The sequence below is a fragment of the Ranitomeya variabilis genome, chromosome 6 (assembly GCF_051348905.1).
Source record: "Ranitomeya variabilis isolate aRanVar5 chromosome 6, aRanVar5.hap1, whole genome shotgun sequence".
Taxonomy (NCBI): Eukaryota; Metazoa; Chordata; class Amphibia; order Anura; family Dendrobatidae; genus Ranitomeya; species Ranitomeya variabilis.
In genome coordinates, this window is record NC_135237.1 from 509,188,600 (window position 1) to 509,211,271 (window position 22,672).

A 22,672-nucleotide genomic window follows, 5' to 3' on the forward strand; every position below is an offset into this window, starting at 1 on the left:
AATTTGATTTATCTTGAGTCGGCCAGACGTCTGAATCCTAGACAGGCGCGCTGGTCGTTGTTTTTCTCCCGGTTTAATTTTGTGGTTTCGTATCTGCCAGGTACTAAGAATGTGAAGGCGGATGCCCTTTCTAGGAGTTTTGAACCTGATTCCCCTGGTGATTCTAAACCTACGGGTATACTTAAGGATGGGGTGATAGTGTCTGCTGTCTTCCCAGACCTGCGACGTGCTTTACAAGAGTTTCAGGCGGATCGGCCTGATCGTTGTCCGCCTGGTAGATTGTTTGTGCCGGATGAGTGGACCAATAGAGTCATCTCGGAGGTTCATTCTTCTGCGTTGGCAAGTCATCCGGGAATTTTTGGTACCAGAGATTTGGTGGCTAGGTCCTTCTGGTGGCCTTCCCTGTCTCGGGACGTGCGTACTTTTGTGCAGTCTTGCGATGTTTGTGCTCGGGCCAAGCCTTGTTGTTCTCGGGCTAGTGGGTTGTTGTTGCCCTTGCCTGTTCCTAAGAGGCCTTGGACACACATCTCTATGGATTTTATTTCTGATCTCCCTGTTTCTCAGAAGATGTCCGTCATTTGGGTGGTGTGTGACCGCTTTTCTAAGATGGTTCATTTGGTGCCCTTGCCCAAGCTGCCTTCCTCATCTGAGTTGGTGCCCCTGTTTTTTCAGAATGTGGTTCGGCTGCATGGTATTCCGGAGAATATCGTTTCCGACAGGGGATCCCAGTTTGTGTCCAGATTTTGGCGGGCGTTTTGTGCCAGGATGGGCATTGATTTGTCTTTTTCGTCTGCATTTCATCCCCAGACAAATGGCCAGACGGAACGTACTAATCAGACCTTGGAGACTTATTTGAGGTGTTTCGTGTCTGCTGATCAGGATGACTGGGTCTCCTTTTTGCCGTTGGCTGAGTTTGCCCTTAATAATCGGGCCAGTTCTGCCACTTTGGTCTCCCCTTTCTTTTGCAATTCAGGGTTCCATCCTCGTTTTTCATCTGGTCAGGTGGAGTCTTCGGATTGTCCTGGAGTGGATACCATGGTGGATAGGTTGCATCGTATTTGGGGGCAGGTGGTGGACAATTTGGAGTTGTCCCAGGAGAGGACTCAACGTTTTGCTAATCGCCATCGTCGTGTTGGTCCTCGTCTTCGTGTTGGGGACTTGGTGTGGTTGTCCTCCCGTTTTGTCCCTATGAGGGTCTCTTCTCCTAAGTTTAAGCCTCGGTTCATCGGTCCTTATAAGATTTTGGAAATTCTTAACCCTGTGTCTTTTTGTTTGGACCTCCCAGCATCCTTTGCTATCCATAATGTCTTCCATCGGTCATTATTGCGGAGGTATGAGGTACCACTTGTGCCTTCTGTTGAGCCTCCTGCTCCTGTGCTGGTTGAGGGTGAATTGGAGTACGTGGTGGAGAAAATCTTGGACTCCCGTGTTTCCAGACGGAGACTTCAATATCTGGTGAAATGGAAGGGCTACGGTCAAGAGGATAATTCTTGGGTTACAGCTTCTGATGTTCATGCTTCTGATTTGGTCCGTGCCTTTCATAGGGCTCATCCAGATCGCCCTGGTGGTTCTTGTGAGGGTTCGGTGCCCCCTCCTTAAGGGGGGGGTACTGTTGTGATTCGGTTCGTGGGCTCCCCCGGTGGTCTCTTGTGGTACTGGTGTCCTGCAAGCTTTGCCTTCTCAGTTCACCTGTTCCTATCAGGATGTGGGAGTATCCTATTTAACCTTGCTCCTCAGTCATTCTAATGCTGGCCATCAATGTATCCAGAGTGATTCTGTTGCATGTTCCTGCTCCCAGTTTTCTGCTCAGCTAAGTTGGACACTTTAGTCCTTAAGTCTATTTTTGTATGTTTTGTCCAGTTTGCACTTATGTGAATCTCTGCAGCTGGAAGCTCTTGTTGGGCTGAAATTACCACTCCGGTGTCATGAGTTGTCACATGAGTTAAGGTAATTTCAGGATGGTGTTTTGAAGGGTTTTGCAGCTGACCGCGAAGTCCTCTGTTGTATCTTTCTGCTATTTAGTTAGCGGGCCTCTCTGTGCTAAATCTGCTTTCATACTACGTGTGTCTTTTCATCTGCTCTCACCGTTATTATATGTGGGGGGCTGCTATCTCCTGTGGGGACATTCTCTGGAGGCAAGCCAGGACTGTGTTTTCTTCTACCAGGGGTAGTTAGTTCTCCGGCTGGCGCGCGGCATCTAGAGACAACGCAGGAATGCCCCCTGGCTACTTCTAGTGTGGTGTGTAGGTTTAGCATCGCGGTCAGCTCTAGTTTCCATCACCCGAGAGCTTGTCCGTTTATTCTATGCTTCTGATGTTTCCTTGCCATTGGAAACCATAACAGACAGCATCATGATGCTCCGCCAAAACCTTTAGGCGGAGATGAAGCGGTACAAAAGATTTGTTGACGGGAAGCTCAGATGGTACCTCCTCCTGAGCCTCGGCAATCTCAGCCTCAATCTCGGTAGTGAGAGCCGAAACCACAACACCCTTTTGGAGGATGGGTACTGGATCCTCCCGAGGTTCTCCCCCCGGAAAACACCTGGACAGAGCATCCGCCTTAGTGTTTTTAGACCCCGGTCTGTAAGTGACCACAAAATTGAACAGCGTGAAAAACAATGCCCAGCGAGCCTTCCTGGGGGACAGATGCTTGGCTGACTCCAAATACAGCAGATTCTTATGATCGGTAATAACAGTTACCTGATGTACCGACCCCTCCAAGAAGTGTCGCCATTCCTCAAAAGCCAACTTAATTGCCAACAACTCCCTGTTGCCGATATCGTAATTACGTTCGGCGGACGACAGTTTCTTGGAGAAATAGGCGCACGGACGCAAACCACTCAAAGATGAGCCTTGAGATAGTACCGCCCCCACACCAACCTCAGACGCATCGACTTCCACAACAAAGGGTTTAGATACATCTGGCTGCACAAGAATGGGGGCTGAAACAAAACTGTTCTTAAGAAATTCAAATGCGCGCACAGCAGCCTCAGGCCAAACAGAGAAATTGGTACCCTTTTTAGTCATGTCAGTTAGCGGTTTAGCAATGATGGAGAAATCCTTGATAAATTTCCTATAGTAGTTAGAAAACCCAAGGAACCGCTGAAGTGCTTTCAGGTTATCAGGACGTTCCCAATGCAGCACCGCCTGCACCTTAGCGGCGTCCATTTTAAACCCAGACGCAGACACAATATAACCCAAGAAAGGCAACTCTTGAACAGAAAATACACATTTCTCAAGTTTAGCATACAGCTTATTCTCTCTGAGAAGCTGTAACACCTGCCTGACATGATTTAAATGAGCATCACGGTCGCAAGAATATATAAGAATGTCATCTAGGTACACGATAACGAATTTCCCCAAAACATGCGAGAACACATCATTGATGAAATGTTGGAACACTACAGGTGCGTTAGTCAACCAAAACGGCATCACCAAATTTTCAAAATGACCCTCAGGGGTATTAAAAGCCGTCTTCCACTCATCACCTTGACGGACTCTTATGAGGTTGTACGCCCCCCTGAGGTCAAGCTTGGTAAACCACTTAGCACCTGCCACCTGGTTGAACAAATCTGGTATCAGTGGCATAAGGTATGGATCACGAACCGTAATCTGGTTCAACTCCCTGAAATCCAAACACGGGCGTAATCCGCCATCTTTCTTCTTCACGAAGAAGAACCCTGCTGCCACCGGCGAGGATGATGGCCTGATGTGCCTCCCCCTGAGAGAGAGGAGCAGCATTGATGGTGACCACGTGGATAGGATGAGACAGTTTTTCAATCCTAAAACCTGCTGTGCGCGCAAACTCCTCATCAATGAGATTTGTGGCTGAACCACTATCCACAAAAACAGTAGTTGGCAGCTCACTGCCAGCAATAAAAACCTTAGCAGGGAGCATGCATTGAGAAACCACCATGGAGGATATACATAAGCTCAGATTGGTCTCCTCCACACCCTCTGAGCTTAGAAGTTTTCCGCCGTTGCGTTTTTCTTAGACAGCAGAGGACAGATGTTAATAAAATGACCAGTTTTACCACAGTAAAAACAGGCTCCCTGCTTCCTGAGCTCAGGGGCTTGACGCTTGACATGTGACACCCATGCGATTTGCATAGGCTCCGTGGGCTCACCTGCAGCAACCTCACGTGAACCTAAACCCTCTCCCATAGGCGGTGTCTCATGCTCCCCCTGACGCAAACGGCGATCTATGCGAACAAGCAGACTCATGGCGGAATCTAGAGAAGCTGGAGTCTCGTACATCAGAAGGGCTTTTTTAACCCTTCCAGAAATCCCATGTATAAACTGACTCCGCAATGCTGGATCATTCCATTGTGTATCCTCTGCCACTCGCTCCCCCTGGCGAATAGTGCGTGTCTTAGATTCTGCTAGAGCCATTCTGTCAGGTTCATCGTAGATTTTCCCAAGAGAGGAAAAAAAACTCTCCACAGAGTCAAATGCAACAGAATCAGATGGCAAAGAAAACGCCCATGCTTGGGGATCCCCGCTTAACAATGACAACACCAGGCCCACACGCTGAGCCTCATTACCCGAGGAGATCGGGCGCATGCGGAAATATAGTTTGCAAGCTTCACGAAAAGAAACAAATTTACTGCGTTCCCCAGTAAATCTTTCAGGCAAAGGAAATTTAGGCTCAGCAACTCTTCCTGTCGTTCCAGCCTGCACATTAGATACTGCTAGTCCCTGTTGCTGCACTGCCCCCCTCAACTCAGTGACCTGTAGGGACAGCGCCCTCAACTGGCGGGTTATGGAAGTCATGGGATCCATGACAAAACACAAAAAAAAGAAACCCCTTTTTTTTTTTTTTGTTGGGCCGATTATAATGTCACGGGGAGACTAGGTGAACGAGAGCTAATAACCCGGGCCCCTGCAGTTTCCCTCAGACTAGGGAAATCCTGACTGACCCTCTACCTGGAGTTTACACTGATGGTATGCATGTCCAGGCCTCGAACCTCACCCTGTCTCCTGTTTTAACCCTAGGCTCATACCTCCGCCCTCCACCCAGTGAAGAGGTAATATTCCAATACCCACAGTTAGCACAGACAAGGATAAAGGAAAATATAAGGAAACCACGCCGCAGTCACTCAGGAATACACTATAAATGTGCAGGGCAAAATAAATACAAATATAGGAAGGAGTAAATAAGACAGAGGAAAATACACCACCAGCAACGATTCTCCAACAACCAGCTCTCCACTCCAGACCGAGATAACAACGCACAAGACAGAAGCTATAATCGGCGATGCCCAATGAACAGGAGAACTATTTAAAGGCAATGGGAATGGCCCAGCTTCCAATCCGAGGATTAGGTAAATTAACCCTGGAACAGCTAGATAAAATCTAGCAGACGCCAAACAGCAAATAGTGGTCAAAAGCGGAATTACCGCTGTCTGTTGGACGACCTGGTCTGAACAGCGTCCGACATGACAGATTGAGCGTACAATAAACATATTAAAAACCTGTGTGTTTCTTTCTTTCAATAAAATACTTTATTCTTAATGTGTGTGTGTGTATTTTTAACCTTTTCCTACTATTGGATTAATAATGGATAGGTGTCTTATTGACACCTCTCCATTATTAACCAGGCTTAATGTCACCTTACAATAGCAAGGTGACATTAACCCCTTATTATCCCATATGCCAATGCCATAGGACAGTGGGAAGAGAGAGGCTAAGTGCCGGAATAGGTGCATCTTACAGATGTGCCTTTTCTGGGGTGGCTGGGGGCAGATGTTTTTAGCCAGGGGGGGGGGGGGGTTCCTATAAAATGCATTGACTAAGATCGGGTACGATCGAAACGCGTCGCATGTACTCTGTACTTGGACTTTTGCGCTAAGGCAAGGACTGTTTGTACTACACCAATTTTTAATGGAGAAATAAAGCATTTGAATTTTATGGAGCTGGAACGCCTTCCTTACTTCGTTTGGGGTCCTATAACCATGGTCCCTCTCTAGGCTAATAATATCTGCCCTCAGTCACTGACTTTCCCTCTCTGGCGGAGAAAATTGCGTGGGAGCCCACGCCAGTTTTTTTCCGTGAATTAACCCTAAAATGTAACACCTAGAGCTCCCAAATTTTACACACAAACATTTCTAACATTATTAGTGAGGAATATGTAAAAATCTAACGGATATGAAATGGTTTACTGTATGTAGACCATGTCTCATATCCTGTCGGGTTCGGTAAGGATTTAGCAAAAGCCGACAATTGAATTACCGGCTTTTATGCTATCTAGCTCTGTATTAAATATAAATATATATATGTGTATGTCAATGACATAGTATATATACTGTATATATATATATATATATATATATATATATATATATATATATATATATACACATATACACACTGTGTTCCAAATTATTATGCAAATAATATTTCCTCATATTTTCTCTAAATTACCTATCTGAATTGCAGTCATTGTTATTTTCCAGTCATCTACTATTCTAGTATAATTGCAATGTTTTGGAACAAAATGCCTATGAAAACAGTATCTTTTAAAAAAAAAATAAACACTCAAAATGCATGTTCCAAATTATTATGCACAGCAGAGTTTTCAACCTTTTTTTTTATTTTTGAACAAAAAAATGGTCAATTGTGAAGTTATAAGCATTATCAGCTTATTACAAAATGAAATCAAACAGTTTTCAAGTGAAAACTTTATTCTAGGTGATGTTACATTTGCACATAGGACCCCTTGTTCGAAAGAAGCTTCTGAACACTCTCGTTCATTGAATTTGTCAGTTTTTGGATGGTTTCTGCTTCAATTGTTTTGCATGTGGACAGAATACCCTCCCAGAGCTGTTGCTTAGATGTGAACTGCCTCCCGCCATCATAGACACTCCTTTTGATGATGCTCTAGAGGTTCTCAATGGGGTTGAGGTCAGGGGAAGATGGTGGCCACACCATAAGTTTCTCCTCTTTTATGCCCATAGCAGCCAGAGATGCAGATGTGTTTTTTGCAGTATGAGACGGTGCATTATCATGCATGAAAATGATCTTGCTGCGGAAAGCACGGTTCTTCCTCTTGAACCATGACAGGAAGTTTTGTTTTAGAAACTCAACATAGATTATGGAGTTCATCTTTACCCCTTCAGGGATCATAAAGGGGCCGACAATCTCTCTCCCCATGATTCCAGCCCAAAACATTACTCCACCTCCTCCTTGTTGGCGCCTTAGCCGTGTTTTCATGGGGTGTCCATCAACCAGCCATCCTCCACTCCATCCATCTGGACCATCGAGCGTTGCACGGCACTCATCGGTGAACAAAACAGTTTGGAAGTCAGTCTTCATGTATCGTTTGGCCCACTGGAGCCATTTCTGCTTGTGTGCAGTGGATAGAGGTGGTCAACAAGATGGCTTACGCACCTCTGAAGGACCTGCATCTTGTTGTTCTGGGGACGTTGGAGGCACCAGCAGCTTCAAAAACTCGTCTGCTGCTATGACAAGGCGTTTTTGCAGATGCTCTTTTAAACTTACACAATTGCCTGTTGGAAAGAGCCCTCAATTTTTCCTTATCAGCACGCAGACGTGTGTGCTGGGAATCAGCTACATACTTCTTGATTGCGCGATGATCACGATTAAGTGTCTTGGCAATGTTGATTGTAGTCATGCCTTGACCTAAATACTCCACAATTTGTTGCTTCTCAGCAGCCGACACATCCTTTTTCTTTCCCATTTTGGCCAAAAATGTAGGCTGCTTAATAATGTGGAACAGCCTTCTTAAGTAGTCTTGCCTTTATTTGGACACACCTGCCAAACTAATGTGCACAGGTATCTGCAGCTGCTTTCAGTGATACAAAGAGCCCTGACACACATCACCATCAATGAGTTTAAATGACAAACAAAACAATTCTAACCTTATCACTCCTAAACTCTTTCTGCATAATAATTTGGAACACAGTGTATGTAGACATTTATTCTATCTATTCTTTTCTAACCTGTCAGTGTGATTTTACTCTACACCACACTGAATTACAGGCCTTTCTGCTATCTAGCTCTGTATTATATAAATATATATATATATATACACTCACCGGCCACTTTATTAGGTACACCATGCTAGTAACGGGTTGGACCCCCTTTTGCCTTCAGAACTGCCTCAATTCTTCGTGGCATAGATTCAACAAGGTGCTGGAAGCATTCCTCAGAGATTTTGGTCCATATTGACATGATGGCATCACACAGTTGCCGCAGATTTGTCGGCTGCACATCCCAAAGATGCTCCATACAAGGCAGGATGGATCCATGCTTTCATGTTGTTTACGCCAAATTCTGACCCTACCATCCGAATGTCGCAGCAGAAATCGAGACTCATCAGACCAAGCAACGTTTTTCCAATCTTCTACTGTCCAATTTCGATGAGCTTGTACAAATTGTAGCCTCAGTTTCCTGTTCTTAGCTGAAAGGAGTGGTACCCGGTGTGGTCTTCTGCTGCTGTAGCCCATCTGCCTCAAAGTTCGACGCACTGTGCGTTCAGAGATGCTCTTAGGCCTACCTTGGTTGTAACGGGTGGCGATTTGAGTCACTGTTGCCTTTCTATCAGCTCGAACCAGTCTGCCCATTCTCCTCTGACCTCTGGCATCAACAAGGCATTTCCGCCCACAGAACTGCCGCTCACTGGATTTTTTTTCTTTTTCGGACCATTCTCTGTAAACCCTAGAGATGGTTGTGCGTGAAAATCCCAGTAGATCAGCAGTTTCTGAAATACTCAGACCAGCCCTTCTCGCACCAACAACCATGCCACGTTCAAAGGCACTCAAATCACCTTTCTTCCCCATACTGATGCTCGGTTTGAACTGCAGGAGATTGTCTTGACCATGTCTACATGCCTAAATGCACTGAGTTGCCGCCATGTGATTGGCTGATTAGAAATTAAGTGTTAACAAGAAGTTGGACAGGTGTACCTAATAAAGTGGCCAGTGAGTGTATATATATATATATATATATATATATATATATATATATATATATATATATATGTGTGTGTGTGTCAATGACATATATATATATATGTATACCTATTCTATGTGTAGACTTTTATTTTATCTATTCTATTTTAACCTGTCAGTGTGATTTTACTGTACACCGCGCTGAATTACCGGCTTTTCTATAGAACACCGCTGCATATTTCTCGCAGGTCACACGTGTGGTCCGTGTGTAATCCGTATTTTTCTCACCCCCATAGACTTGCATTGGCGTATTTTTGGAGGAATACGCTGACAATCGCAGCATGCTGCGATTTTCTCAGCCCGTAAAATACGGCCGAGAAATATACGGCTGATGGGAGCTGCCCCATAGAGAAACATTGGTCCAAGTGCAATATGTCCGTCCGTATTTCTCTCTAGTGTGACCCTGGCCTAAGGCTGTAAGCGTGAATTTGTGATACTGCCTACGCCTCATCAGTACTGTGGTTTCCATATGGTCCGCGGTCTGATGATGACTGATAACAACAGCTTCCAGCATCTCCTTACCATTGTTAAGTACATAATGGGAATTGTAGGTTCATGCGATACAATCGTATATTGGGCTGACATGACATACAATTGATAGCTGTACTAAGCTGGATACAGTATTTATGTACTGATTATGCAGCTCTGGCAAAAAATTAAGAGACCACTGCAAAATGTTCAGTTTGTCTGATTTTTCTCTTTATTGGTATATTTTTGAGTAAAATGTAAATTGTTCTTTCATTCTATAAACTTCTGACAACATGTCTCCGAAGTTCCAAGAAATAAATTTTGTATTTTTTTTCTGAAAATGAGAAATGGTTAAAAAAAAAAACCCAGTGCTTTCAGACCTCAGATAATGCAAAGAAAACAAGTTCATAATCATTTAGAAGCAACAATACTAATGTTTTACCTCAGGAAGAGTTCAGAAATCAATATTTTGTGGAATAACCATGATTTTTAATCACAGCTTTCATGTCTTGGCATGCTTCCCACCAGTCTTTCACAATGCTTCTGGCGCAAAAGTTTAAGCAGTTCTTCGTTGTTTGATGACTTGTGACTATCCATCATCCCTCTTGATTATATTCCAGATGTCTGGAGATTGGGCTGCCAATGACAGGGTTTTGATATGGTAGTCTCTTAATTTGTGCGAGAGGTGTTTTTCTGGTGATGTATTCATGTACTGATTTTGGTTCTGGTGTTGTATCTCTGTACTGATTGTGGTTCATGTACTGATGGTACTTCTGCACTGTTATTGGTTCTGATCCTGTATACATGTAACAATCCATAACTTGTAATGGCCATGTTAATTAAGTGTTGTGCTGTCTGACAAGTTAAGGGTTACTACATTTGTATTTATGCTAGGAGCATTAATTGGGTTGTCCAAGTTTGTGATGAAACTCTGCAGTCTCTATATGTGACTGCAGACTTGTGAATCCTTATGGCGCATGCACTTCACACTGTCAGGATTCTCTGAGAGCAGGAAATCATGTAACCACGAGTATGTGGTCATGTGCCCACTAGAAGTGGGCTGCCTCACTCCATTCACTTGTATTAATTGAGGTTCAGCACATCTAATTGGAAAGTATGCCAATCGCCACATAAAGTGACTGCAGACTTTCATAACAAACCTGGACAACTTTTTAATTATAATATTATGCACTGCACCATGTAATATACTCATTGTCAGGATTCTGCTCTGCTTTCTGGTAGACGTCACATGACCACTCATCTGGAATTTTCACACTTACGGTCTCGTGACAACTTGCTTTTCTTCCTCTCTTAATGAAGCAGGTAATGGAGTATCACTGAACATTGAGAGAATTAGGAAAAACAGCTGATTGGCACGTGACTGAGTATGCAAATTGCATATAAGTGGTCACATGATGACTACTAAAATCTAGATCCGCCTCTAGGTGAAAGTACATTTTTGATTTAAAAAAATTATTGGCGCAGTTCAGGGGATCCCTCTCCGACAATTTTCAGCGGGCTTGATCTGTTCTGACGTACCACAAACCTCAATACTACATTACAACCCCCACATTTGGTAGTTTAGCAGGCATCCACTCCGCCGCCAGTGTAACTCTGCAATTGTAATAAGTACAATAAACCATTCTCCGGTTCTCACCTTGGTTGGAGAAGTCAATAGTGGTTTTCCAATTGCTCCAACCTTAAAAAAACAAAAAAACAAACCAAAGATGATTTTTTTCATTATTTTTAATACCTAAAAATTTCCATATGCTACATGTTGTTATATCAGTTATTAAAGAAATTCTTAAAAAAACATAAGACCTTATAATTTTGTTGGAGACTTTGGTGCCCATTGAAATGAATGGAAATAAAAAGTGAAAATATTTGCGTAGCTTGTTGGAAGGGTTTATGTGTTGTAATGTGAGTGCTACCATCTCAGTGTAGGATTACTGATCTCAAGTGTATCCCCAATACAGACACTGAAAAAGACAACTCTGGAGCATAACAAGTGTCATACTGAGCAGAGCAGTCATCACTATGTGTCTGTATTGTCTCAGATCCCCCTGTGACAATCCTGGGAATGGAAGTAGGTCCTGGTATAAAGGATTATCCTCTAATTATCCTATGCGTAGAGGATATGTTACCGATCGCTGGGGATCTGACCACAGGGACCTCCAGTGTTGCTGAGAATGCACTCATCTTTCACTGGCAGCCTCATAGACATTGAATGGAGCGGATATCAGAGCATTTGTACTTTCACTCCATTCAAGAAACGCTTCTAGGTTCCAGAACCCTGTACCCCGGATCATTGGTGATCAGTAAGTTATCCCCCTTACCTTATGGATAGGGCGTAACTTACTGGCTCTGAAATAAGCCGATTCCTCTGCTTCCATGGTCATAAAGGGTTATTTCCATCTTCATCTATTGGTATTGTTGGATAGTATACAAGTACTTATGAAATCTACTGATTATTACATTTTGTTGCCCTTCTTGAAACATTAACAGTTTTCTGTTTAGCTCATTGACTGACTATCACTGTTGTCTAGCTTTTAAGCATTGTTCCAAAAGGAGTGGTCTGAAGTCAAACTAAATTTCACCCCTATCTATTTAGGTCCATAATCAAAGCTATTTTCTAATATACTTGTATTAAAAATTCCCTATCGTTCCCTAGCTACACCATCTAACAGCTATTCTATATTTTGTCCTATTTCCTGTGTGATGATGCTTCGTTTGAGAAGTGATAGTCAGCGCTTCATCAGGGGGCAGAGGCTGCATTTACTGTCACAGCTCCTGCCTGCTCCCTAAGGCCAGTCTCACACGTCCAGATATTTCCGGTACCGGAGTTATCCGTGTCAGTGTGCTCATGTGGTTAACCCTATGACTTTAAAAAAAGCACACGGACGGCATCCGTGTGCAGTACGTGTTTAAACGCACCCATTGACTTTAATGGGTCCGTGTGATCCATGCGCTCCCACGAACACTGACATGTCTCCGTGTTTTGCACACAGACACACGGTCCGTGAAAACACGCTGACATGTGCACAAACCCATTCATTTTAATGTGTCTACGTGGGTCAGTGTCTCCGGTAGGTGAGGAAACTGTCACCACACGTACCGGAGCCACTGACGTGTGAAACCGGCCTAAAACAAAGCTTAATCAATGTCGCTCATTACAGGGGCTGTGCTCGTTCCTGCTGTAATTCTCCCTTCGAGCTGTGTTCAGTGCAATCTGCACAGTGACAGCGTCCACTCTGTTGTTGGCTCAGATCAAAAATAATCAGCCGGCAACAGAGCGGAGTCTCGATACCCAGCATGTAGGAGACGAGCGCCGCCCCGCTACGTAACTGGTCTCCTGCATGCTGGGGATTCTGACATCGCTCTATTGCTGGCTGATTATTACTGATCTGAGTTGACAACAGAGCAGGCGCTGTCACTGTGCAGATTGCATCGTGCAGAGATCGCATGGAGGAACACAGTAGGGATGAACACAGCCCCTAAAATGAGTGTCACTGATGAAGATTTGTTTCAGGGAGGGAGAGGGGCTGCGACACTGACTGCTGACTCTGCCCTCAATGAAGCTTTGGTTCAGTATCCCAGCATGCAAATAAAGTGTCATCAAAATGGAAATAGTAAAAAACAAAACAGAAGTTAGACAGTGTAGCTGGGGAACGGTAAGGAATTTTTAATACAAGTATATTAGAAAACAGTTTAGCTAATGGCACTGCACAGATAGAGATTTAGAATGAAATTTAGCTTGACTTCGGACCACCCCTTTAAGCAGGCCAGGACTGGGAGGTACCAGGGTGTTTCAGCAAACCTAGCCAGTGCTTACAAGCACAATAAAAAATATCTTGTAAGCACTGCACATGCGCTCCTTATTTAGCAGAGGTGGTCTGTCTCCAAGACAATGAGCAGTAAATAATAGTAAAGCTTTAAGAACATCTTAAAAAATTAATAAGGAGTAAATTGAATAATTACTTCTTTTTTTTTTATACAAGAACTATACCCATTTATGAAGTTGGAAATAACCCTTTAGTGTTTTCTTGTAGTCACCACTAGGGGGAGCTCATTGAACAGAGCTTTTTAGAACCCACTGAGTTCCATATCTGCTGTGTGATTCCATATGCGGTGAGCTCCCCCTAGTGGTAGCTGCAGACAGCAGGAATAATGTGTGTGTGTGTGTGTGTGTGTGTGTGTGTGTGTGTGTGTGTGTGTGTGTGTGTGTGTGTGTGTGTGTGTGTGAAAAGCCAATGAAGAGGAGTCGCAAAATGACATTTTCATTGTTTTGCTATGACACTATTTATACTACTAGTACTTATCATTAATCATTCCCTTGAATAAGATTGCATAATTGGAATCATATGATACATGCACTAGGGCTGTAACGATGAAAAGTACACCATGGACCTTTATAGCAATAATTCTAAACCGTTTTAGACACCATACCGTCGCAGATGCTGGATTTTAGTTTTTCAGTGATGTATCCCATGGAGCTGAAGTCATCAGCATGAATAACGTGCTTCTCTTGTGGCGATGAAGCAATTTCTTGTAACTCTTCGTCAATGGCTTTGCCCACTCCAACAGCATAGATGGTGATGCCTGAAGAGACAGAAGGAAGACTGCAGAATTAGGTCATGCCAATTAAATCTGCTCCAACCTCCAAGTGACCTGCGCTGACCACAGCTGTCAGCGACTGAAGAGGCCCACAGGGCCGAGAAACTGCTGTGTCTACACGGTCGGTGTACTGTGACAGCTGCATTGTGTGCGCCTGCAGAGCAGCACCGTAGGAAAAGGACATTTACTGAAGCTGCTGGAGGATGCAGAATAGCAGGAGCTCCGGGGCGCCACCCAGTGGTGTGGTGTGGGTTGTGAGCGCCTGGGGCAAAACACATATTGTGCGCACTGTTAACACTCCCTGATTCCCTTCCATCAGTCCATTGTTGAGCCCCTTATTCCCCAGGCACATGATGTAATTACAGTAAGGCTCAGTTCACATTTTCGTATATTCCGTTTGTCTGTTCCGTTTAGCGGAACAAATGGAATCCATGTTGAAAAGTATGCATAACTGATGCACAGGAAGGCAGAGGACCCCCACTGATTACTACAGGGTTCATGTGGATTCTGTTTTGTGCCAGTCTTTACAACAGGAAAAAAAATTCTGCATGCAGGATTTTTTTTTCTGTTCTAAAAACTGACACAAAACAGAACACAGACAGACCCCATAATAATCTACTTCCTTTTATGTCAATAACGCAACAGATCCTTTGTGGGCATGAATTCCATTTACACAGGCTGACCGCACTTCCTATGAGCTCAGACATAGATCATTCAGTGTGCAAATGTAAGAAGGTGTGCCATAAGAAATGAAAATCCCCAGCACTGTGGCGGCATTTGTTCAAGAAGACTCATCTACTGTCCAAGCGGAACCGATCAGAAGAGGGAGAGTTTCAGGAAGGAAGAGTTTAGATGGAGCATCAGGTCAGGTAACTGTTGTGAATTCTATTTTTGGGCTCCCTCTAGTGGTCACAAGCGGTACTGTGTAGTGTTGTCTTTCTGCAGGTTGGCTGCATCAGCTGGTTCGTTATCCTTGGTTGGTTTCCTATTTAGCTCACCTGGAGACTCAGTTCCTTGCCTGCTATCAATGTATTCAGTGCTCTTCAGATTCCTTGTGTCTACCTTGCTCCCAGTGTCTCCAAGACAAGCTAAGTTTTTGTTTGATCATTTTTTGATTATCAGTGTTCATTATGTTTTTTTGTCCAGCTCGCTAAAATGTGATTTCCTCGCTTGCTGGTTGCTCTAGGGGACTGAGTTTCTCCCCCCACACCGTTAGTTGGTGTGGGGGTTCTTGAAATCTCAGAGTGGATATTTTGTAAGGGTTTTTTACTGACCGCATAGATTCTCTTTTCTATTTTCTGCTATCTAGTATTAGTGGGCCTCATTTGCTGAATCTGCTTTCACCCGTGTATGTGCCTTCCTCTTACCTCACCGTTATTATCTGTTGGGGCTTCTATATCTTTGGGGATTATTTCTCTGGAGGCAAGAGAGGTCTTTCTTTCTCTCTAGGGGTAGTTAGTTCCTCAGGCTGGCTCGAGACGTCTAGGATTTTTAGGCACGTTCACCGGCTACTTCTAGTGTGTTTGGATGGGTTCAGATTTGCGGTCAGTCCAGTTTGCCACCTACCTAGAGCTTGTCCTATGTTTGTTACTTAGCTGGAGTATTTGTGATCCTCAACCACTAAGGATCATAACAGGTAACCTTGAGGATGCAGTTCCCCGATATAAAAAGCCAAAACGGGAGCAGATTTGGTACCATGTAAAGGAACGGACAGGACGTGTGGCAAGGGACATGAGGCTGAGGTGACAGGCCATGACAGAAAACCAGAGGCAGCGGGTTGTGGCGCATCTGGATCACAACCCGGGCATTGCCAGACAAGTCCCAGAGTCCAGATGACGCTGGTTATGGCACAAAGACCCGATCTATTCCAGGCAAGTTCTGGAACCCAGACTACGCCGGTCAAGGCCCAAAAACCAGACCTGTGCCAGTCAAAACCTGGAGTCTAGACTACGCCAGTCAAGAGCCCTGATCTCACCGGGTATGAGAGACATCCGTCATTGGTCAAGTACCGAAGAACAGTGAGGAGACTCCGCTCGGGGGTGGACGCCGGCGGTGGTAAATGGGAGGTGTGAGGGAGCCAGGCCGTTACTTCCAGCACTGAAGTATGGTGCAGGGGTTGTTCTGGGCTACTGCATCAGACAGGGCGGGGGCAGGTTGAAGCGAATGCGGCCTAGCAAGCCTTGTTTGTCAGGAGGACTTGAGGCCTAGCAGGAAGAACCAGAGACCCCCGCTAGGGCCTGTGTTAGAAGAAGAGCCAGTACAGTGACTTTCATGGTACCAGGATTATCACCCCTGTCAGAATTTATAAGAATATATAACAAGAGACTGTTAGAGCAGTTAGAGTGAACCTGACGATTCATTTTATATCTGATATTGTAAAGATGAGATGTAAAATAAGAGATGTAAAATACCACTTTGCTTTGCCCGGTTCGCCCAGTCGGAGACCTCGTCTTGTGCTCGTCCATCCGTAAACACAATTGTCACTCTCGGCACACCAAGGGAACGTCTTCTTGCTCCCTGAGCCTCTGAAAAGCTTTTTTCATACATGAGTTTCAAGGCAAGGCCAGTCATGGATCCTCTGCCCATATATTTCACCTGGGACACGGCTTTCTTCATGTCTTTGGCTGAGCTGTACTGAGCCATGGTGAACTCTGTGCGGACGTGAGTGGAGTACTGGACCAGTCCTACGCGGGCGGCCTTCTGCGACACCTCTAACGAGTCTATAATCCCATTTACAAACTGCTTCACAAGCTCAAAGTTGTCTTCTCCAAGGCTTTTGGATCCATCAATGACAAACACCAGGTCCACTGGTCCTTCTCCGCACTCTGAAAACAAAACATATGATGGATGACAATTTGGGTAGATGCTTGGATTATTTATACGGTGCAATCTTCATTGAGCTGTCAACACTCCTGGCGCGTCTGTATCTCATGAGATAATAAATCTGCAGCATTTTTTACATTGCTTAACAATGGGCTATTCCTCTGTTATTCCTCTTAGAAATATATGAATCCATAGGCAAATGAACATTACTATTTCACTATGACACAAGCAGCACTGATTGGATAAGCGTCTGAGCATATAGGGTCAAATCCCCAACTAGTAACACATTTGTAATTTATACGTTTCCAGGAGGAATAACAGAGGAATGACACAATGCAGAATTTGATTCCCCAGAATAAACCTCATGTTTAGAATTTATTCTGTAATTCCAGCTATTAACAGCAGATGGCGCCACTAAGACACCAAAACACCAAATATTGATTGAAATCCCCTCAATTCTGCACTGGGAAATACTAAAATCAGAACGAAGCTATGGAAATAGAACAGGTCTGGTATTGTGGCAGTATCGGGTGTTTTTTTTTTTTTAATGGAGTTTGCATTACGGCTAGTTTTTAGAAAACTAAGTTGAGTTTATATATTCTCCCCGGGTTTCCTCGAGGTTCTCCAGTTTCCTCCCACACCGCAAAGACCTAGTGATAGGGAATCTATATTGTGAGCCCCAATGGGGACAGAGATGATGATGACTAAAGCGCTGTGGAATTATTGGCACTATATAAGAGAGTTAAATAAATAAATAAAATATTGATGGAGCGCAGAATAATAACAACATCCCTTAGGAGTTTGCCGCAATTCATGACATCTAAGGTCACAGATGGAATTAATATTCCAAAAAAACAAGAAGCAGAAAACAACCAGCTCTCCTCTAATCGAGTCCTTGATAATGGAAAATAAAAAGATGTTGTTTTGGCTCACAGTTATAATGTCCGTTTTATTTTATTGCCTAAAATTATACAGGTAAAAAAAAATGGCTAAGAAATTTTGCGTGGTTTATACACATTTGTTTTTCACGTGTGTCGCTTTGTCCAAACGATGGAAGAATTGTAGACAATGAAATGAAACGGACATTGTACCCCTGTGAGCCCAACATTGTGTATCGCACAGATGGATCCCGCGGCATATTATCACATACTGCACTGTCTGATGTCTCCATAATAACCACCATTCATCTTTTGCCTTTTTTCATGACGTTCTTTCGTCCTGTCTTTCTATTTGCGTTAACGATTTTTGCTTCCCATTCGTCAAAATTAGAGATGAGCGAATTTGTTTCGATTTGTGTCTGAATACGATCGGCAGCGAATATTGTTTTTGCAATATTTGTCGAACACAGACGAAAGTCATTAGAGTCAATGGGAGTAGAAATTACCGAATATCCATACATTCGGTACAAATAGTGTTCGAATATGTCAAAATCAGATTGATATACGGGTTCTGTGGGAAAAGATTCAGTATAAGGGCGCAGACAGATGGCGGTATAACACGGACGATGATCACATCGCAATGCTCGGACTGGCCAGCAGCTCTCCTGACCTGAGCGTGACGGCTGCATAGGAATACATGCTCGGACTGGCCAGCAGCTCTCCTGACCTGAGCGTGACGGCTGCATAGGAATAAATGCTCGGACTGGCCAGCAGCTCTCCTGACCTGAGCATGACGGCTGCATAGGAATACATGCTCGGACTGGCCGGCAGCTCTCCTGACCTGAGCGTGACGGCTGCATAGGAATACATGCTCGGACAGGCCAGCAGCTCTCCTGACCTGAGCCTGACTGCTGCATAGGAATACATGCTCAGACTGGCCAGCAGCTCTCCTGACCTGAGCGTGACGGCTGCATAGGAACACATGCTCGGACAGGCCAGCAGCTCTCCTGACCTGAGCGTGACTGCTGCATAGGAATACATGCTCGGACTGGCCAGCAGCTCTCCTGACCTGAGTGTGACGGCTGCATAGGAATACATGCTCGGACTGGCCAGCAGCTCTCCTGACCTGAGCGTGACAGCTGCATAGGAATACATGCTCGGACTGGCCAGCAGCTCTCCTGACCTGAGCGTGTCGGCTGCATAGGAATACATGCTCGGACTGGCCGGCAGCTCTCCTGACCTGAGCATGACGGCTGCATAGGAATACATGCTCGGACAGGCCAGCAGCTCTCCTGACCTGAGAGTGACAGCTGCATAGGAATACATGCTCGGACTGGCCAGCAGCTCTCCTGACCTGAATGTGACGGCTGCATAGGAATACATGCTCGGACTGGCCAGCAGCTCTCCTGACCTGAGCGTGATGGCTGCATAGGAATACATGCTTGGACTGGCCAGCAGCTCTCCTGACCTGAGCGTGACGGCTGCATAGGAATACATGCTCGGACTGTCCGGCAGCTCTCCTGACCTGAGCGTGACGGCTGCATAGGAATACATGCTCGGACAGGCCAGCAGCTCTCCTGACCTGAGAGTGACAGCTGCATAGGAATACATGCTCGGACTGGCCAGCAGCTCTCCTGACCTGAACGTGTCGGCTGCATAGGAATACATGCTCGGACTGGCCAGCAGCTCTCCTGACCTGAGCGTGACGGCTGCATAGGAATACATGCTTGGACTGGCCAGCAGCTCTCCTGACCTGAGCGTGACGGCTGCATAGGAATACATGCTCGGACTAGCCAACAGCTCTCCTGACCTAAGCGTGACGGCTGCATAGGAATACATGCTCGGACTGGCCAGCAGCTCTCCTGACCTGAGCGTGACGGCTGCATAGGAATACATGCTCGGACAGGCCAGCAGCTCTCCTGACCTGAGCGTGACTGCTGCATAGGAATACATGCTCAGACTGGCCAGCAGCTCTCCTGACCTGAGCGTGACGGCTGCATAGGAATACATGCTCGGACTGGCCGGCAGCTCTCCTGACCTGAGCGTGACGGCTGCATAGGAATACATGCTCGGACAGGCCAGCAGCTCTCCTGACCTGAGCGTGACGGCTGCATAGGAATACATGCTCGGACTGGCCAGCAGCTCTCCTGACCTGAGCGTGACGGCTGCATAGGAATACATGCTATCATGCTCGGGTCAGCAGAGCCGCCGGCCAGTCCAAGCATTGCGATGTGATAGTCGTCCGTATTGACTGCATCCTCACCGGTGTTTTATTTATCTAAAACCTCTCCTCTTTCTGGGATTTTGGGTGCATGGGCGGTCCTATCAGAGACTGACAGTTATCTCCGAATGCACTGTCCTACATAGAAAGCTGTCAGTCATTGTAAGCACCGCCCACCGGACCCTAAAATCCCAGGAAGTGCAGAACATTAAATAAACATACTAATAAAAACGTGCCTGACCGTCCTGGTGCCATTCTTCCTCTCCGAGTACCGTCCCCACCATTATCTAATCTGCTCAGCTCCTCCTGCTCTACAGTGATACCAGCAGATAGGGCGGTATTTTTAAGGTGACAGGTTACCTTTAAGTTGTTCAGTAAGTGAACGACCCCAGTAAAAAAAATTGCAGATTACAAAGGTAACAAAATGAAAAATTCTATGAAAAATGCTTGGAAATGAGGGGGTTTAAAAATAAAGGGAAAAAAATATGTGAATGACTCAAATAGGGTGAACATTTTTTTTTCTCAACCATATTAACTATGTTATGTTTGCCAACTATCCTGGGACTACAGAAAAAAGTGGAGACCTCCAGGTTTTTTGGGGGAGCGACATTGTCAAAATGCATATTCAGGAAAATGTCTGTTTTTTTCTTCAGACTGAGCTAATCCAAGGAAAAAAATTACGGTATGCCCAAGCTGGATCCAATTATGGGATTGTACTTGGCCATGCAAGTTAATGAGTGTTTGGAAACCATCGGACTGCACTCGGATGACATCTGAGTGCAGTCCGATGTCCAGAGAGTGACAGAAGGGAGAAGATGGAGCTTTTTTTTCTCCTCATCCGAGAAAATCGGATCACACTCTGATCAGCGTGTGATTAGCATAACTGGCCCCATTCTCTTGGATGAGCGAATATACGCTCGTGTGACCTTGGCCTTACTGAAAGTAAAGAGGGTCTGAAATTTGTGGCTCTGTTCTTGGCTCTCAGCAATGACTGAACTTTTTATTAGGTCAGCAGTGAAAATATCTGCTTTCATTATACATAAAAGCTCCTAGTAAACCACAGTTCAAATCAATGAGGGAAACAGAAGCTACAAGCACAAGCTGTACCGAGAGCGAGCGCTTCCCGTTCCTGAGGATTTATCCAGAAGCCTCTAAGGGCCGATCCCTTTACAAGTAATTCTCATTGGACATCTACAGATTTGCAATATAGACGTCGTTTTATTTAATCGCACGGATTCCTTGGAGCTGCCGAGCATTAGGCCGGACACAAAGGCAGATTATGCATCTAAAATTTCTCACCAACTGTTCCCCTCTGATTTGTATTCTTCGCCGCGGCAGATCTGCTTGTACAGACAAATCCTATTGTGCAATTTGTGGTTAATCAGTTTTCCTGACTTAACTCCTTCTGTTTTATGAGGAGTGATGCTGATGACGCACCTTGAGGCAGGGACCTTAAAAACAGGAGTCTACTGATTGCCCGAATATGCAGTTTGAAGCCTGAGTTAAATTTCAGATTTTTTTCTTTTGAGATTGTCCCTCCCAGTAATATAGGCTGAATGTGAGGTACAGTATGTGTATACGGTTACCGACTGTTGCTGTTGTATATTTTATCTTACTCTACACTTGCTTTCATCTATCAGCACAGCTCTAATACTGCAACTTTTCTATAGCCATTTTCTCCGCCCTCCATGAGACTTTACATGCTTTCACCCCTCTCTTCAACCCCTTAGCCTTCCCTCCTGCTATGATAAATAGCTTGTCCCTGTATATAAATCTAGTTTTGTTATCCAACTGGGCATGACCTTAAAAAATAGTCTTCAAGACCACGCCCAATTGGCTAACAAGACTAAATTTATATATAGGGAAGAGGAGTCAACATCTTAGGAATGGAGAGTAAGGAGAACAAAAGGAAAACAGCAGATTCAGGACAACAGAGGAATTTACACCAGGTAAATAATGACATTTATGGCAAATGGCAGATCCTCCTCACATTCAGCACAGCAGTCACTGCTGACACATTATAAGAAGTTGTTCTGCCCATAATTATAGTATTAATAGAGCCTCCTGAATGTAACATCACAGTCCGATTATACTGACATCATAGTCCGATCATAGTGACATCATAGTCCGATCATAGTGACATCATAGACCGATCATAGTGACATCATAGTCCGATCATAGTGACATCATAGAACAATCATAGTGACATCATAGAATGATCATAGTGACATCATAGTCCGATCATAGTGACATCATAGAACAATCATAGTGACATCATAGAATGATCATAGTGACATCATAGTCCGATCATAGTGACATCATAGACTGATCATAGTGACATCATAGAATGATCATAGTGACATCATAGACAGATCATAGTGACATCATAGTCCGATCATAGTGACATCATAGAACGATCATAGTGACATCATAGTCCGATCATAGTGACATAATAGAATGATCATAGTGACATCATAGAACGATCATAGTGACATCATAGTCCGATCATAGAATGATCATAGTGACATCATAGTGACACCATAGAACGATTATAGTGACATCATAGACCGATCATAGTGACATCATAGTCCGATCATAGAACGATCATAATGACATCATAGTTCGATCATAGTGATATCATAGACCGATTATAGTGACATCATAGACCGATCATAGTGACATCATAGAACGATCATA

General features: G+C 44.5%; 1 protein-coding gene across 2 annotated transcripts in view; it reads right to left on the minus strand.

Moving 5' to 3' along the window:
• Window positions 1–22,672, minus strand: part of MATN2 (matrilin 2) — a 192,502-nt gene that overhangs the window by 15,510 nt on the left and 154,320 nt on the right. For both annotated transcript variants that reach the window (XM_077270918.1, XM_077270919.1), the window contains exons 12-14: window positions 16,465–16,878; window positions 13,886–14,038; window positions 11,097–11,138 (exon numbers count right to left, since the gene is read on the minus strand). In XM_077270918.1, coding sequence (XP_077127033.1) covers window positions 11,097–11,138; window positions 13,886–14,038; window positions 16,465–16,878 — 609 coding nt within the window. The remainder of the gene's footprint in view (window positions 1–11,096; window positions 11,139–13,885; window positions 14,039–16,464; window positions 16,879–22,672) is intronic.